At 39.4% G+C, this 16931-nt stretch overlaps 1 protein-coding gene and 1 long non-coding RNA gene across 6 annotated transcripts in view; one reads left to right on the forward strand and one right to left on the reverse strand.

Moving 5' to 3' along the window:
* Positions 1–16931, forward strand: part of PDE1A (phosphodiesterase 1A) — a 350365-nt gene that overhangs the window by 121435 nt on the left and 211999 nt on the right. The window contains exon 1 of one of the 5 annotated variants that reach the window (XM_019554258.1): positions 8795–9210. The exons of the other annotated variants lie outside the window; for them this stretch is intronic. Within the exon in view, the coding sequence (XP_019409803.1) occupies positions 9158–9210 (53 nt within the window). The 5' untranslated portion in view covers positions 8795–9157. Of the gene's footprint in view, positions 1–8794; positions 9211–16931 lie in introns of those variants that run through there. 5 annotated transcript variants of the gene reach the window in all.
* On the reverse strand, positions 6103–8692 carry LOC109322954. Its single transcript, XR_002104516.1, has 2 exons — positions 8371–8692; positions 6103–6561 (listed from the first exon to the last, which is right to left on the reverse strand). It is a non-coding gene; the product is annotated as an uncharacterized LOC109322954 (long non-coding RNA).

The raw sequence follows: 16931 nt of genomic DNA on the forward strand, positions 1-16931 counted from the left end.
ACTCTAGGGGACATAGCTCTGAGGATCATTGGGACACACAGGCTTCTCTACCACTACTAGGTCTCAGTCCATGGAGAGGTATGACATCAAAAGATACGTTTTCAGCAAAACTGTGGTTAGACCCTGCAAGGTGCTCAACACAGGTTGACAAGAAACCGCTGGGAGGATATACCATCCTTTTCTGCTTGGGCTTTATATGTGTACCATTCCATTACTTTGGCATGACAGAGCTGCTTGCAAGTTTCTGTGACCCAATGAGCTACGTTGGTGGGAGTTCTAGTCCTGGCCGGACTGCTTGATGGATAAGGAGATGGGGGGATGAAAATCTCCCAGCCCTCCAGGTTTGGTGGTTGGGTGTGAGGCTTCAAGTTTCCCACAAATAATTATCTATGGTTTTCAAACACATCAGGCTTTCTCTTTGACTTAGATTAGTAATTAACTGTAGTCTTTCTCCTTATCTGTGATTTAAGAAGAAGCTGCTAGAAGTTTTGTTCAGAATGCATACTCTTAGAACTTCTATTCTCAAAGATGATTGATTTTGTTTCTCCTTAGTTCCTCCTGTGCAGCTAGACACAATCAAGTTTCATAGACACATAGCTCCCTTTTTTCAGTCTGTTTCTGTACTTAAAGGCTTTCTTACGCTATGTAGTTATTTGGTGGCATTCATTGTGTCTGCTTTGCTTACCTGAGAAAATTCTTACTGTTGCTGACCCTAAGAATTGGCTTTGGCAATGATCTATGGCAGTGGTTCTCAACCTTGTTAGATTTAAGGCACCCCTCATTACACTCGAGGCACTCCTCAGATAATGCCAGCTCTTAGTTTCACTCATTTTTTGACTACAGAAAAATAATAGAACAATTCTTCTCCAGCAAACTCAGAAAAACCACAGTGTATTGATCACCAGGTCCAATAAACACAGGTATACAATGAGTTTGAAGAACAATGCCAGTGGCATACCAATGGGGGGGGCAGGGAGGGGCCATGCCCCTGGGCTCTGGTTTGGGGGAGTGCTAGCTGGGCCCCCTGGGGGGTACTCAGTTCCCTGGGGGCACTTCTGGTTTCACCACCAGCATTTCTGGGCTTGGCAGTTGGGTGCCCCCCACCACTTGGCAATTGGCCACTGACGGGGGGGAGGCACAAATGGAAGTATTGGCCCCTGGGCACTGGAGACCCACGGTATACCACTGAAACAATGCATTTTAATTTGTGGCTCATACCATGTCTGCAGACCCTTTGTTTGTATCTGACTGGTTAGCTACTTAACTGAGTGGCCATGTCCTAATGACAAACTTGACAAGCTTTAGTTCATCCTCCCCCATCACCATTTTGAAGCACGGGGTTGCTGATATGTGAGATATGGGAGGCTCCTGGAGCTTGGTAATTACCACATTCCAGCAGATTTGATTAATTGAGTCTGCTCCGATGGGCTGTAATTGCAGTGCATTGGAGCAGCCTCCACGCTCATGTACAGGCACCCTCTGGGTTTATAATGTGAATCATGTTTGCTAACCTACCAAAGCTAACACTCATTGGCATTCCATGGCATCCTTGGAAAGATCTCAAGACATGGTAGAGCTGTGGCACCCCAGTTGAGAATCACTGATGTAAGGGCATAAATTGGCTTTATTGGTGTGTATTCCACTTCTAAAAAGAACTGAACTACAAATTAATAAATAAATAAAGATTTCTCCAGTATCTAACTGCCTATGTAGCCTGCTAAATGTTGTATTAAGAAAGACTGATTTCATTACTAATTTTCAGTATCGAGTCATGTTCCAAACCTCAGTCTACCCTTCTTGCCCAAAGATATTCATGGGAACTTTTTCTTTAAGGATATAGCATACAATGACAGACTGTGTCCCAAAGAACCCTTGAAAAACACAAGGAAACCTGGGAGGTATGCTCTGAAAAGGTCAGGCTGAAAGGGACAGGCTTGCAGAATACCAGACCCATGCATACAAGGCAGCAACACACATAGTGAGAGGTTGTGGAGATTTACAGATAGCCAAATTCACAGATTTTTCTGATACAACTTGGAACAAACAAATTTGAAACAAGAAGCAAATATTAAGGACTGTGAAACTCCATGAACTGGAGCCACAGTGCTCTCATATAAGCTGGAAGGTCTTAGCAGGGAAATTAATTTTCTGTATGATTTTGACAGCCTCTGCACTCGTGTGTGTGCATATATTTGGAAACAGAAAAAGGAAGAGAGTGAGATTTAAAACTAATTTATAAGTACCCATATTTATGAAAGGTGAAGAAGAAAATCAGGTCTTCAAGATCTTTACATTTGCACAGAATGTTACCACATGTACTACAGTATAACCAGGAATTAGTTTGCCAACTTTTCTATACTGAGCCTGAATGAGTCTCAGTTATCTCTGGTACTGCCTAGTTCTGCAAACTCAGAGAAGTCATTAGGTTAAGTTTCAGAGCAGTTTTTTCCAGTTGCTGATACCAACACAAATAAATACATTCAAACTGTCCTACACATTTATCTGTGTGTCAGACATAGACGCATGTGTCAGCGTCTCATAGACGCTGTGTATGTGTCATAGACAGCTGACGTATGACCATGCTGTGTCTACATTGAACTGACTGCATGGTTGTTTGTTGGAAAAACAGCATGATGGATTTTGTTGATGAATATGGGTATGCCCTTTGGAAAATATGGGTAACTATAATTTATCTTGTAAAATATTATTGACCTTCAATTTGAGATGGTAAGTACTGTATTTTGAGAACATGCTGTACTTGATGCAATTTTGCACTTACAATTTTTATTCTTTCTGTAGTGGTCCAGCACAAGGTCTCTTATACCACTTAAGCCCTACATTAAGACTGTTCCAAGTTGTCATTCAGTTGCATGATCACATATGGGCTAGTCCAGTAATTATCAATCAGGGTGCTGTGGCACCTTTGGGTGCCTTGAGATCCTTCAAGGGTGCTGCAGAATGTCACGCAATATTAGCACTGTTAGGTGTACAAACACGAATCTCAGGATAAAACCAGATGGAAACTCCTAGAGTCAACAGAATTCTGAGCTGTTGTGGTCTTTGAGTTGCTTGTGACAGAAGGATTGCTCCATTATAATTCTGTAGTTAAAAAAGGGCAAAAGCTGAGAGCTACCATTTTCTAAGGGATGCCTTGAGTCTAAAGGCTGAGAACCACTGGTTTAGGCAGAAGGACTGTTTAAGGACAGCCAGAGCACCACACAAAAGGTAAAATTTATAAATGCACAGGTACATCGGTATTTTTGAAGCAGGTCAGAGGACAAGTTGTGGATCTTAACTAGTGGTCTCACTGCAGCTGGCATGAAGTAGCTATGACTGCTACTCGAGCTTATGGGGAGCCCAGCAAGACAGACCCATATTGTGATCATGCATTGGGGACGATGAATTTCACTTCCTCACCTTCTTCATTTATCACTTGCAGAAAATTTTTTAAAACTCAGGCTTTATACAGGTGGGGTGAATTTTATGCCCTGTGCACATGGCATATCCTTGCATATATGTTATTAATAGAAGCCCAGGTTATAATTGATTTTCTAGTCTAAAAAGAATTTTTAGCCTACTAAAGATTGTATGACATACTTGAATTACTTAAGATATTTACTAAATAGAGTCAGTAGTGTCAAAGTACTATAGCAAAAGGTAAAATTATATTCTGTTAATAAAATGTGTAAGATGTAGTATTATTTTAGGTATCCTAGAGAATAAGTACATATTTTTAATTTAATTCTCATATTTTTCTGTTTCTTTTAGTGAGTGAACAAGAGAGAGGGTAACCTTTCAAGCCAGTAATCCCATGGATGTTAAACATAAACTATGACATTTAATGGATTTAAACCCCAAATGTCAAACTTAGATGCCTAGAGTTAAGTTCCTACATCCAAGTTTTTAAACCTAATGGACAGAATTGGTTAGAGGTTTTCTTTCCCTCTTTAGGAAGGTCAGATTTTTCAGCAAGAAATATAAAAGTAAAACTTTTCAATTATAAGCTTTAGATGAAAAGTGAAAAATTTAATTTAGGCATGCCCCTGTGGTACCTTCCATCCTCTTTATCCTCTGTTGGTTGGTCTCTAGCTATACAACATCTCCTGTGATACACCATGGTCCCCTCTATTGATGAGGTACAATATTGCATTCTTGGAGTCTCTAGATGTGGTGAATTATGGGCGATGTAGCCCACTTAGGAACTTAGCCCACAGAGAAAAATAGGGACATGAGGCACGACAGATTGCAGCAGTTTTTCCAAATCTAGATTTTTGTTTTGAACACTCTTTTCCTTTTGGTAGGAAAAATCAGAATATGAATGCTCTTTTGGGCATTTTTCCTTTCTAAATGGCTTGGAGATTGTAGAAGCAAATTACTCCCATTCTATCAGGATTATCTGATATGAATTCCCCATAACATTGTGACTGTGCCCCAAGAAGAGACTGTTGGAAAAGTAGCCAAGGCAGTAGAAGGAGCTGGGTAGTGATATAACATGGGTCATATAACTGACCCAAGTGCCCTGTCATTTCTGGGGAGGTGGGTAGGCCTCTTCTTCCCAGTTGAATAACCTGAAGAAAACCATAGAACAAACTACAGTTTTGTAGTCCCCTAATGCAGAGTAAGCAATAAGAAAATTAGCTGGATCTTTAGTTGAGTGAGGGGTAGGGTGTCTTTCCCTTCAAGACTGGAACGGAAAGACAGTAAGCTTCTCAGACACATACACATTCTTTTTTATTAAATGAGCAACTAAAATGTTGAAGAGAAGAAATTAAAATAGGGTAAGTATTGTAACTACATTTCCAGGGCATGTACAAAAAAGGGGACAAAATCCTGGGAAAGAGCTACACAAAATAAGATTTATGTGGCATTAAGGCAAATGCAGGGACAATATTTGGAGTGTGATCATATGCAGTCACTTGGATTAAAAATAGAATTACATTTTAAAAATACTTGGATGTTACTTTAGTTCTCATTATTGGAGAAACTCAGGTTTTGTGAATGGCAAAGGGTAACATTATTTTCATCCATAGTGTCATCAATAATTGAAAATTAATTGGGGAATAAAGAAGTGAGATGTTGTTTGCCTGAATTTCTTTCAGGCCTTGAGAATTCAATAAAGCATCCACATATAAGTGTATTTTCATCATTCTAACTACAACCAGCATGATTAATCTGAGGCAATGGAAGTCGGGAAAGAATAACCTGTAAAAGAGTTTTTGAGAGGCATTGTAACAGTTGCTTCAAACAAAAGCATTCCTGTTGTGGTAGAAAATTAAATTACCTTGTTTATCTACTTGATATTTATACGCAAAGATTTAAAAACATGTTGAATATCATATATACCACTGGTGCCTGACATTTTCAGCCTGTGGACTGGGTGAGTGTTCCCAGGTCTATCTGTGGGCCAGATCCCACTTGTGGGCCCAATCCAGTGTGTGGTCCTGACCCATCTGTGGCCTGATTCAGCCACATGGGAAAGGCCTGCCAGGAGCCCAATCTTGTGCAGCTACATTAGACCCCAGCTGGCACCCCACATGTACATTAGCCATGGTTGGACGATTTCCATATGGCTGCATTAGCCCTGGCCATTTCCATTCAGCTGGCTTGGGCTCGAGCCAGGCCATTGCCACTTGTCTGGATTGGGCAATGACTCTATCCAGCCATGTGGAAATAGAGCCTGACCCCTCTGCGTGGGGAGCCCTGGCTGAAGCAAATCTGGTCAAATGGGGCTTGGAAATTTGGTGGTGGCAGAGTGGTGGTAGTGTTAATTACCACCATTTTCTCACTACCAAATTTCTAGACCGGTGGGGAGACTTGTGGACTGGATCATATGGTTATGTAGACCAAATTTGGGCCACAGCTTGGGGGTTGAGCACCCCGATGTATGTGATAATTTTCAACTGAACAACATGGAAGTATTCTTTGTAGATGAGAGCTTTAGCTAATCTAGCTAATCTTTGTGAAAAGCCCCTCACTGCAGAAACTAGCGTAATGTTTCAAGTGATATAACACCTACTAATAGTTTTGGAGAGGTGTGGAGGGGCACAACTATAACTGAACAACATTTTTTAACAATTTTAAACAAACCAAGAAAAAACAAAATTGTTTTTAGAAACATTTGTTTATATTTTCCATTGTACTTTTCTTTGTCAGAATTTTCCCAGCTCTCTCAACTGATTTATTCAATGAATGTCATACAACTGCTGGAAGGGAGAGTAGAGCCTCTAAAAGAAAAGCCATATTTGATCTACTTCAGTGGTTTTCAGATGGTGTTCTGTAAAAACTTGGGGTCATCAGAGGCTCTGCAAAAAGATTAGGTGTAATGGCAGAACAGCTCCATTGCCAGGCTGGGTCACCTTGCTGTGTGTGAGCTCAAGCAGCCTGTGGAGCCAGAGACGGGTTCAACAACAGACAGAAGTGACATGAAAGAGTTCTGTGACTTCAGGAAGTTTGAAAATCACTGATCTACTCCTTACTGGGGCCTTCCGCTGGCCTCATAGATTTCATCATTTGGGTTGACCCAGAAGATCTATTCCTTATGTCCAGCTGCAGCTTGTCTCACTGGAACGATAAAAAAACTATGCAACTCCACACACAGATCCTCAAGGTATTTTTTTCAAAATAGGGATACATAAAAGATACCACATTTACCCAAATCCAAAATGAATCTGAATCTAAGATGCTGTCCCAGTAATTAGATTCTATACATGGAACACTGATAACTTTATTATAATTTTCCATGTATAGAATCTAATTTTGAAGGGTTGACTTAAGTTCATCCCCCAATCACTTCAGCAGGGAAAACAGTGCCTGGGTTAGGCAATGGGTCAGACTGTGTGTGTGTGTGGGGGGGGGGCAGGAGTAGGTAATGGGGAGGCCTGGTAATGGGGTTTCAGAGGTGGCTGTGGGGGGAGGGAGGCAGGCTGCAGATGCAGCTGTGGTCCCAACTCTGGTCAGTGCCAGAAATGCAGCAAGGCAGGCACCTTGCCTCTCCTACCACCTAGTACTCAAATCCAAAGGCAAGGGCTTTTTTCCATGTTAAATAGTGGGGGCTCGTCTTGGACTTGGGTAAATGTGGTAACATTCTCTTGGTATTTGGGTTCAACTGCAGTATGAGGAAAACCTTAAGTGTGAGAAAAATAACTGGAGAGAGACCTCTGGCTATACATTTAGATGGCTGTAACTGACGAGGATCTGAACAGGTGCTTGTTTTTCTCCTTACAAGATAAATTAGCATCCTAAATTAAATCAAGCAATTTAAAAAAAAAAAGAACTTGTCATAGCAGGTAAATGAGTTGCTTATTGTTTCCAGGCCAAACCATATCTGGCATTGATTGCTTCTCTCTTTTATAAAATAAGAAATATCATAGAATCATAGGAAATTAGGGTTGGAAGGGATCTCAGGACGTCATCTAGTCCAACCTCCTCCTCAAAGCAGGACCATCTCCACCTAGACCATCTCAGCCAAAGCTTTGTCTAGCCAGGTCTTAAAAACCTCGAAGGATGGAGACTCCACAGCTTATCTGGGTAACCTGTTCCAATGCTTTACTACCCTCCTAGTGAGAGAGTGTTTTCTAATATCTAACCTAAATTCTAGGATAGATTTTTCAAAGGCATTAATGGTAGCTGGGTGTCCAATTACCACTGAAAACCAGTGGAAAAAAAAAATCAACATTTGACTGTCATTTTTTTCTTTTAATGTATCCCCTTAAGAACTGTTGTAGGAAGTGATCCTTTTTGAGGGGTAGATGAGAGATCTAGGGGATATCTTTCAAGGAAACATTAAATAAAAGTTTAATTCATTGTCTATTGAGGTAGCATACATCTACATTACTTGTTTGTCTTTCTAGCTAGCTGAGATCCACTAAGTTGCTCAGATACCACTTTAATAGGAACAGTTAAAAACCCACTGATTATGATGTCGGTTTTTTTATGGAATTTATGTAAACTTCATCATAGATATTGGTATCAAGCAATGTATTCTTAACATAAACGCTTTACAAGCTGAGATGCATCTCAGCATGACTTATCCTGATGTTTGATTATGCTCTCTATTTACAGCATCTCTCAGATTTAATTTGGTTTTGGTGGTGTTGCATAACTAATCATACATCATAAATCTCTAGTTTTACACACCTCAGAAAAGCTTATGATCATCTTTATAATCTCTGTACTCTGTACAATGGCACTTACTCCAATTTAACTCTATTACCTTCAGCTGAGTTCTTTCTGATCCATTTTGGTGTAATCTCAAAGTCAGATTTCATCATTGTATGCTCCCTGAGCTTGAATCTCTATTGCAGTTTTTGGTGTAAACAATAGAAGTGCACTAATGGAGCCATGTGAATTCAGTCACTTTTATTTTCTTACCTCATACAGGGCTGGTCTGTTTTGAGTAGTTAGGGTTCCACCAGCTGTAAACACCATATTCTGCTTCAGCCAACTGTAGGTTATTAGGTTATGAATGCCAAAAATTATGAGCAGTGCTTTAATTTGCATAGCTATATCCACACATCATGCAGAGTGAATAAAAGCCAGATTGTAAAACAAATACAATCTCTTGAAGTAGAGCCAGCCTCACAGACCAGATCCATCCGTCTTCATTAATTTGTATACAGTTCTTTTACCAGAACAAACTTTCTGAAGGTACTCACATGGGAATGCTGAAACAGCTGCACAACTTTTATTTTGAAGAAAAAAAAAGTTGAGCCTCAGAACAGTGTTTTTAAAGAGAGAGAGAGAGAGAGAGAGAGAGAGAGAGAGTGACTCTGCATTTAAGACTTTGACCAGCATGTGTAAGAAGTGTTCTAATGGCTGGAATAATCTAACACATTTTTACCTGGGTAACACTTGGCAAAGTTTCACATTTTCCTTGTACAGTTGAAAGGAATCTAGTACAATTCCCTGCTTCGATCAACTTGACTCCAGTGCTTTTGTACAGCCTGTGTGGTTTGGTAGTTGCACAGACGTGCCTGTCGTATGTGGCCTCTATGGCCCTTTTTTGTTCAACTGTCAGAGAGAGGGAGGGAAGCTTCCCCCAGCACCAAAATATCATTCTGTGTGCTCTCTACGGTACAGTAGCAAAGAACAAGTTTCCAGATTACTCCCAGGGCTTTTTGGAGTTATTTGCAGGAAGAAGTTATTTTCCCCCCTTTAAATGGATGATTGTGTTACAATCAAGAAAAAGCATCTCCAAAGACCTATCTTTAGGTAAGTGATGCTATTCTTACTTTGAACTGAAATGTTCTGGACTTTCCTCTTACATCCTTATTTATTAACTTAAGTTTTGTATATCAAAGCAAAACAGACCAAAAAAAAAAAAGTTCAACAGAATGAGAAAATGAGTCTAAAGTTTAACTTTGTGTTGCAAAAGCATCTAATATGCTACTGGAACTCGTAATAGTTTTCTTATGCTAATACTGAGACTTTCTGGAAGTTTTTGTTTTTTACATGTCATCAACTTTTTCTGCAGTTTTGTGTTCCATTTTGTTCTTAGAAAAAGAGGCACTTGAGAAATTGTTTTTCCTAAGGTGGTTCAGTCTTTCAATACATTATGGAATTATAACGCCCTTTAAATTCAGAATATTGATCTTGATTGTTTTAGCTGATTATGCCGGAGCAGTAGAATTTTAATGCTTGAAACGATACACCTTTCAGAGTGAAGTAACTTGCTTGTAGGGACTTTCAGCCAAGTGCTACATGTGACTGTGCTATAGCTTGCCCATAGGAATTATTATTATGCTCTGAAAGGAGTTGATCATGTTTAGTGAAGTAGAACTCATTAGACTGTATGTGAAGCTGTTGTTTATTGCTTTTATGTATATTTTAATCTACACGATATGAATTTATTTTCTGATTTTAAAAAATTAACATCAATTTTAAAAGTTCTTTTACTTAAAGAGCTGGCTAATTTCATACTTTATTCCTCATAGCCCCCCATTTCTCTCTGACCTGCCTGGGTTTAGAACTATCAGTAGTCAACTTGTATGGGAAGAACACTTTTCTACCACTATGAGAGAGGATTCAATGACTGTAAAAGTAAATAAACCTACAATAGTTCATGCTTTTGTTTATAGCTAGTGACACCCTAAACAAAGATCTAATTCTTCATGCAGGATATGTTGGCATAAAAAAGGTATTGTAGCTACAATGTTGGCAAGACAAATAAATATAAGGTAATAGATGGTCCCAGTGTGTATTAAGGGCTTGTAATTTATTGGAGGTCCTTATTGATGTCATAAACTACATGGATAGTGTAATGATTGTTATCTGTGCTTCAAGACAAATTCTGACAGGCACTTATACCAGGACTTTCACTTGTTATTTCTAAATATAGAAAATATTAAAATTATGTTATAATATTCTAAGTCACTAAATATTAAACAGCAAGAGTATCAGCTCAAAGCTTGAATGTCCTGAATCTTGTGGACTTGCTATGCAATGGTCATCATTAATTAAGCTGTATACTTTACATTTAATTTTATTAGTGGTAGAGACAAATATTTTTAATATACAGTGCTTTTGGCTGATGATTAAAACGTGTAATATGTACTTAAACTCACACCTTTTCACTCAGAGAAATAGCTTTGGGTGAATATATCTCTGTTCACACATCTATAATTATTTTGAAGAATCATAGTAATTCCCCAACAAACCGATAGTTTTTAGCCATATTCTTTGCTCTCTTTTGGAGTCATTATAGTCATGAGTGAATGAGTATGTACTCACTGGTATGTCCACAGCTCTGCTGTGATGTTTTTAATTGCTGCCAGAGCTCAAAGATGATGAAGGTAAGTCAGTGCTGCAGAGTTTAGAGCAGGCCTCTTTATGGAATTTCTAAAGCGTCTCTTCTGGGAGTAAATTTTAAACCAACAGAGTGCTAGAAGGTTCAGCATTTCTACACAAACCCATTTCCTCAAATAATTTCTGAATGTAGAGCAGTGAACTGCTCTTGCTGGCAACTTCAGCTAAGAACTAGAAAACCCTAACATGGAAAGCACCCTAAAATTTCATACTGTTGCAAGGAGTTATTCTGGCACTGCAACTATATTTAAACTACAGTAAATATTTAAGAAGCATTTCCAAGGTCAAAACCAGTGTAATATTTTAGGCAATTCAAACAGGAACAAAATCTCCTTACACTATAAAGATCCTATCATGTGTGGTAAACACAGATGGTATCATAACATATTAAATAACTACTTTTTATTGTTTTCTTCAAAAATTTTGGAATCTAGTCTCTTCTAAAACTGAGTACATGGACAGCTGAATTGTGGCGATTTAGACCACAGTAATTTTCATAGTATCGTTTTCTGAATGGACAGTATATAGGTTTGTATAAGGTACAAAATATAAATTCAAGTCGCCTAATTCTTTGTTCAAAGACATTTTACCTGAGAAAGCAAATGGAATGTTGACATGTCATCCACATTCATAAAAACCCCCAAAACTTTCCTAAAGCTCTATCTAGAGTATTACTATTAATAGATTATTAATATATTAATATGCATTGCATATTATATCAACATGCCTTTTTTAACATAATATACTAATTAATTACAAAATAAATATCTTATTTATTTATTTACTTATAGTGTTTTAGTACTTTAAAAATAAGTGCTTTATCTACTTATTTTTTCCAGCCCTATATACATAGATATTCAAAACGTAGGCTCCTTTTTTGATGCTATGATGATCTTTATAGGCACATATGAAATTCTGTTTCTTCTTGTTAGTACTGCAAAGTTATATTCAGAATGGATCTACAATTACATTAGCATTAGATAGAACTGAAGAAAGCAGTTCAGGGGAGAAAAAAGAACCAAACTGAATATTTGCCTCAGGCAACCTTTAGTTACTAATCTCTTAGAATTATACATAATATTCTGAAGAGGAAAATAGGTAAGAATTGTGTAAATTATTATTGTATTATTATAATACGGTAAAAATTTGATGGTGATTATTAGTGTTGCTACTTAGGATTATGTTTATTTAGGCCTGAAAATAAACAGTAAATAGACATTTAATTTTCAGTCACACACCTGTGTAATTCCTTATTGCAGACAGAAGTGGAAATACCAAATTCCTGAGAGAAAGGCTTGTGATATTTATGGCCCAGCTAGTATTGGAAAGTTACCAGAAATTTAACTCTCTTAGGTACCTATATAAGATGACTACTCTTTCATGCTTCACAAAGTGTTCAGAAGTTTTCAGTCTTTTACAAAGCAAATCGCTAAATATTTTGAGACTTAGAAATCCCTTAAAATTAAAGTAATGGTCTGTTAAACATGACAATGTAATTTAAATAATACAGCTCATAATTTAGGTATTCATTAGCTAATTTTAATTATCATTTTAATTACTAAGGGTATTCAGAGCTTGAAGGTAATAATTTCCCACAAATTTGTACGTGTACATTTAGGATTCTTCGCCTCCTAAAACTGGACTTCCAAATCTGAGACTGGAAGGATCACAAGATCTTAGGACATTGTTATTCTTTGTTATATCCACCTTGACTGAAAACAATACTGCAATACTTTCAAGAAAACCCTGTTCTTGGGAGATTTCCCAAACAAAGCAGTATGGGTAATAAATAAGAAATTGCATTTGATAACATTTTGCCAGGGATTCCTGAATCTTAAAAACACTGATGCTTCAAAATTCTCTTTTCTGCCCAGCTATCCCACATCCCAATGATGGAAGCTGACACTATTCCAATAATAGATGGGGAAAATGAGACACATGGTGTGGGCAGACATATCACTGAATTATTTTAAGGTGTTGCTGATTAAAAACTGGTTTACAATTGTCTCTAGTCAGAGGTGTCCACACGTATACTGCAAAGGGTTCCAAGCAGAATCATGTCATGTTTTAGGCACTGCAGTGCCATCAAACCACCATCAGGGGGTGGTAGTAGTACCCACCCCAATTGCAATTTTCTGCTTCCTTTTTTCACTAACATTTAATTCAATGAAGAAACATTCCTGCACTTTACTAAAATTTGTGTGATGGTACCTGACTGGGAGTGCCTAGGTGTGTGTGTAAGCTGGGAGCTGCCTGGACTTCAGTTCTGGGTTCCCAGGAGGTTGATGCTCTGGAGCTACAAGGGCTTTTGTGGCTTTTAAAGAGCACTGTCCCTCAGGCCACTGATTAATTTTCTTCAGATCCCAGGAACTGACCAAGGTTTGATGCATTCCAGGATGATTTGGGGGTGGAGGGGTGGCCTGCCAAGACTCCTCCCTCTGTGTGCATGGGGTCTCAGAGGCAGCTCTCTGCCACTTTTAGACCTGTCCAGTTTCCTTCTGTTGGTGCCAGTTGACCAGGGCTCTGCACATCCAAGGTTTATTTGGGGTGAATGGTAAGAGTGGAGGGTGTGACCAGGTGAGGTGGGGCTTTCTGCTTTTGTGTGCCTGGGGACTGGGGGTTCAGAAAAGTGCTCTCTACTCCTTTTAAAGAGTCTATTTTCTTCCATTGGTAGCAGCCAAATCCTTGGGCAGGCCCCCAAATGCCCCAGCCACCTCCCAGCCCAAATAAGCCTGGGGGCATGTAATTGTGGTCAATTACCACCAACAGAAGAAAATTGACCAGCTCTTAAAAGTAGCAGAGAGCTGCCCCCAGAGCCCCTAGCCCAGGACAATGCTCTCAAATGCAGGCAGTAGAGGTTTGTGGCAGTAGAGTTCTAGCTGCATACCAGAGCAGCCATTTGCCATGCAGGAGTTGGAGTGGGTGGAGAACAGTGCAGTGTGGGATGCCTGGAGGACTAGCCAGGCACTCGTCACAGAAAGCTTGGTGTCCACACATAACACTGAACTTGTTTAGTGGAGAACTGGTTCAAAATAATACTCGATTTTCCAATTATACTTTTGAAACAATTCAGGAGGTTTAAACTGTTCTAAACTGGCTTGTATATCTGGACGTGTGTGGTTTAAACAACATTTAAATTAATAAGTGTTATGTCTGTCTGTACCCACCAGGAGACTTGGTGGCTTGTCCAATGTCACAGAAAAAGTCTATGCAAGATGTAGGAACCCAAGTTTCCTGATATCAAATCCAGTATGTTTACTAATCCCTTTCCCTATATCTGATTTTCTAAGGCAACAGAATATAATGCAATATTGGCTGATTTGGACTAGATGGATAACAACACGACCCATCAGCTGCAGGGTTCAAAGATTCATCAGCTGTTTCTTAAATATGGCAAAAAGTGTTAGAGTAGCAGCAAATGGTGTAAAACTATTTTTCAATAGAAGTATGGACTACTAATTACAGTAACAATACAAACTCATAAAGATTTCACAGGGAAGGTGGCTTTAAAAAGGTTGTAAATCATTTTTACAAATGCTTGATATTGGAACTCTCTACCACCAGTGTTAAATGGAAAGATATTTAACTGGTTCAATTGCATGCATCTCTGCATTTATTTCCATGTAGTTTAGCTAGATGATGTCATCTGTGTTATGCCATCTACCTCAAAGAATCTTGTGTAAAGACCCCTCAAAGGCTGGCAGGAGTCCAGTACTCATTAAAGGGGAGATTATGAAAGGTCCCAGTAGGATTTACGTGCCTAGCTCTGCCAGAATGTGGGCACCTAACTGCCCTCTGTACTCTGGTTGTGATGCCTTTTTTTTTTCTGGATGGAAACTCAGAGAAAAACCAACTCAAGGCTATTTCTTGTTATTTTTATGACAAATAGAGCATGCAGGACCCCTCCTGGAAGTGGGAGCTCTATTGTGCTCTCTGTGGTTGGTATATGACTTTGGACAGAAGAATTTTTCAGAGAGCTCTTTTAACAAGAAGGTAGGGGGCCAGTATGCTAGAAGTGGACTAAGGGAGGCATTTTCCAGCTATAAATATGGATCCAGTAATGTCCTTTTTGTGATTTCTGCAGATAGGATTACCTTCTTGTAACCTTGCATATGCGTCTGTTTATTATAAATGATACGCTGCGTAAGCAAATTCATGTGACTAGGAACTATCCAGAGTCTCTGTGCAACTAATTTCTTTTCTACTGAAAATGTGACCTATCCCAAAGTCCCCAAAGCTTGCTACTTTGGTCTGCTGCCAAAAGAGCAAAAGTACAGTTGGTGTCAGAGGCAGAAGCTATTCAGACAAGATTTTTACACTTGCAGTGTCTGTTTTTTATTTTAATAATGAGGCACACTGAAGTGACTATTTCTGCAGCATTTGGCTTTTAAAAAGCATTTATATTATCAGAATAAGATAAGAACAACACATATCAGTAGTTTTGTATTATTTAAATACTGTATAATATAGTGATGGCATATTTTGTGAATTCTAATTTTCTGGGAAATTCTTTTTTTTCATCTAAAGAAAAACTTAACTAAAATTTAATTTCTAGCAGATAAATCCCTTTCCTTTTAAACCAGCTATAGATTACCCTTACATGTCTCTTTTTCCTTGAAGCTCAAAATATTCAACGGTTTTACTATTGGCAAATGAGAATGCTCATTTATTACATCTATTCTATTTGTGGTTTGCTTATTCTGTAGCTCACTGTGGCTCAAGTTGTGAGCCTTAGAGCCAGGGAGAATGGTGGAATAGTTGACTGAGTGAAGTGAGGACCTATGCTAAATGTGATGCCATTTCTCATTTTTTTTCTGTATTGACACATTGTAACATTTTTTTAACACTGCATCTGGTGTTCCAAACATTCTGGCATTGCATTAGAAATCAAAGTGCAGAACCCTATTGACTGTGGTAAAATGCAGAAAACCAGAAATGGGAAATGGGAGACATGCACAGCCTCAGACATCAGATTGGCACAACCAGTAGTTTTAGCAAGTCCATAATTGTCTAGAAATCAAAGACAATTTGTTGATGTCAGAAAATTAACAGCTTTTTCATTACATCTCCCTATCTCAGGTCTGCTTGTTGTCCCAAATGGATTATAAAATATTAACAGCCTGAATGATATATCTCTCAGATGAAAAGAAATAATTTAACTAATTATTTTAGGCAATGACCTGGTAAGGGGCCTCCAGGTTCTTGACCACTTGGGCGATAGCAGTCATCGCTTGCTGGAAATCACCATCCAACGCAGGGTGTCAAGGGCCTGCAGCAAGGAGGTAGTCCTAGACTTCAAGAGGGCCAACTTCAATGAGTTGAGGAGATTAGTGGGAGAGGCACTGGGATTCGAGAACAGGGGAACTCAGTGCCCAAGATAAGTGGTTGTTCCTTAAGCAGACAATACTCAGGGCCCAAGGGGTGACCATCCCAACAAGAAGCAAGGGGGGCAGGAGTGCCTGAAAGCCCCCCTGGGGGCTCATCAAGGGCATCCAGGAATGCCTGATTGCCAAAAAGGTGGTGTACAACTGGTGGAAGGGGGGTGCTACGTCCTCTGCTCAGGCCTGTAGGGGAGCTGTCAGGAAAGCTAAGGTGGACATAGAGCTAGGACTAGCGTCCAAGATCAAAGGTAATAAAAAGTCCTTTTTCAAATATATAGGGAGGATGAAGAAAGCACCGGGAAATGTGGGGCCCCTGCAAGATTCTCTGGGCAATCTGGTGGTTGCGCCAGAGGAGAAAGCAGACCTCTTTAACCAATTCTTCACCTCCATTTTCTTGTGCAGGGACCGGAATTTCCCCACCGTGATGCAAGACAGGCTCAAGGGGAATGCCTTCAGACCTCAGGTTGGGGAAGACCAGTTTAGAGAGCTTTGGGAGGGGCTGGACATGTTCAAATCAGCAGGTCCAGATGCTCTCCACCCCAGGGTGTTGAGGGAGCTAGCAGAGGTTATTGCAGGGCTTTTGCTATGGCTTTATGTGTGCTCATGGTGCCAGATGATTGGAAGATAGCCAATGTGGTCCCCATCTTTAAAAAAGGGAGGAGGGAGGACCCAGGCAACTATAGGCCCATCAGTCTTACCTCAATCCTAGGGAAACTTTTTGAGAAGATCATCAAGGAGCACATCTGC

Source organism: Crocodylus porosus, unplaced genomic scaffold (assembly GCF_001723895.1).
Source record: "Crocodylus porosus isolate Cpor-Errol unplaced genomic scaffold, CroPor_comp1, whole genome shotgun sequence".
NCBI lineage: Eukaryota > Metazoa > Chordata > Crocodylia > Crocodylidae > Crocodylus > Crocodylus porosus.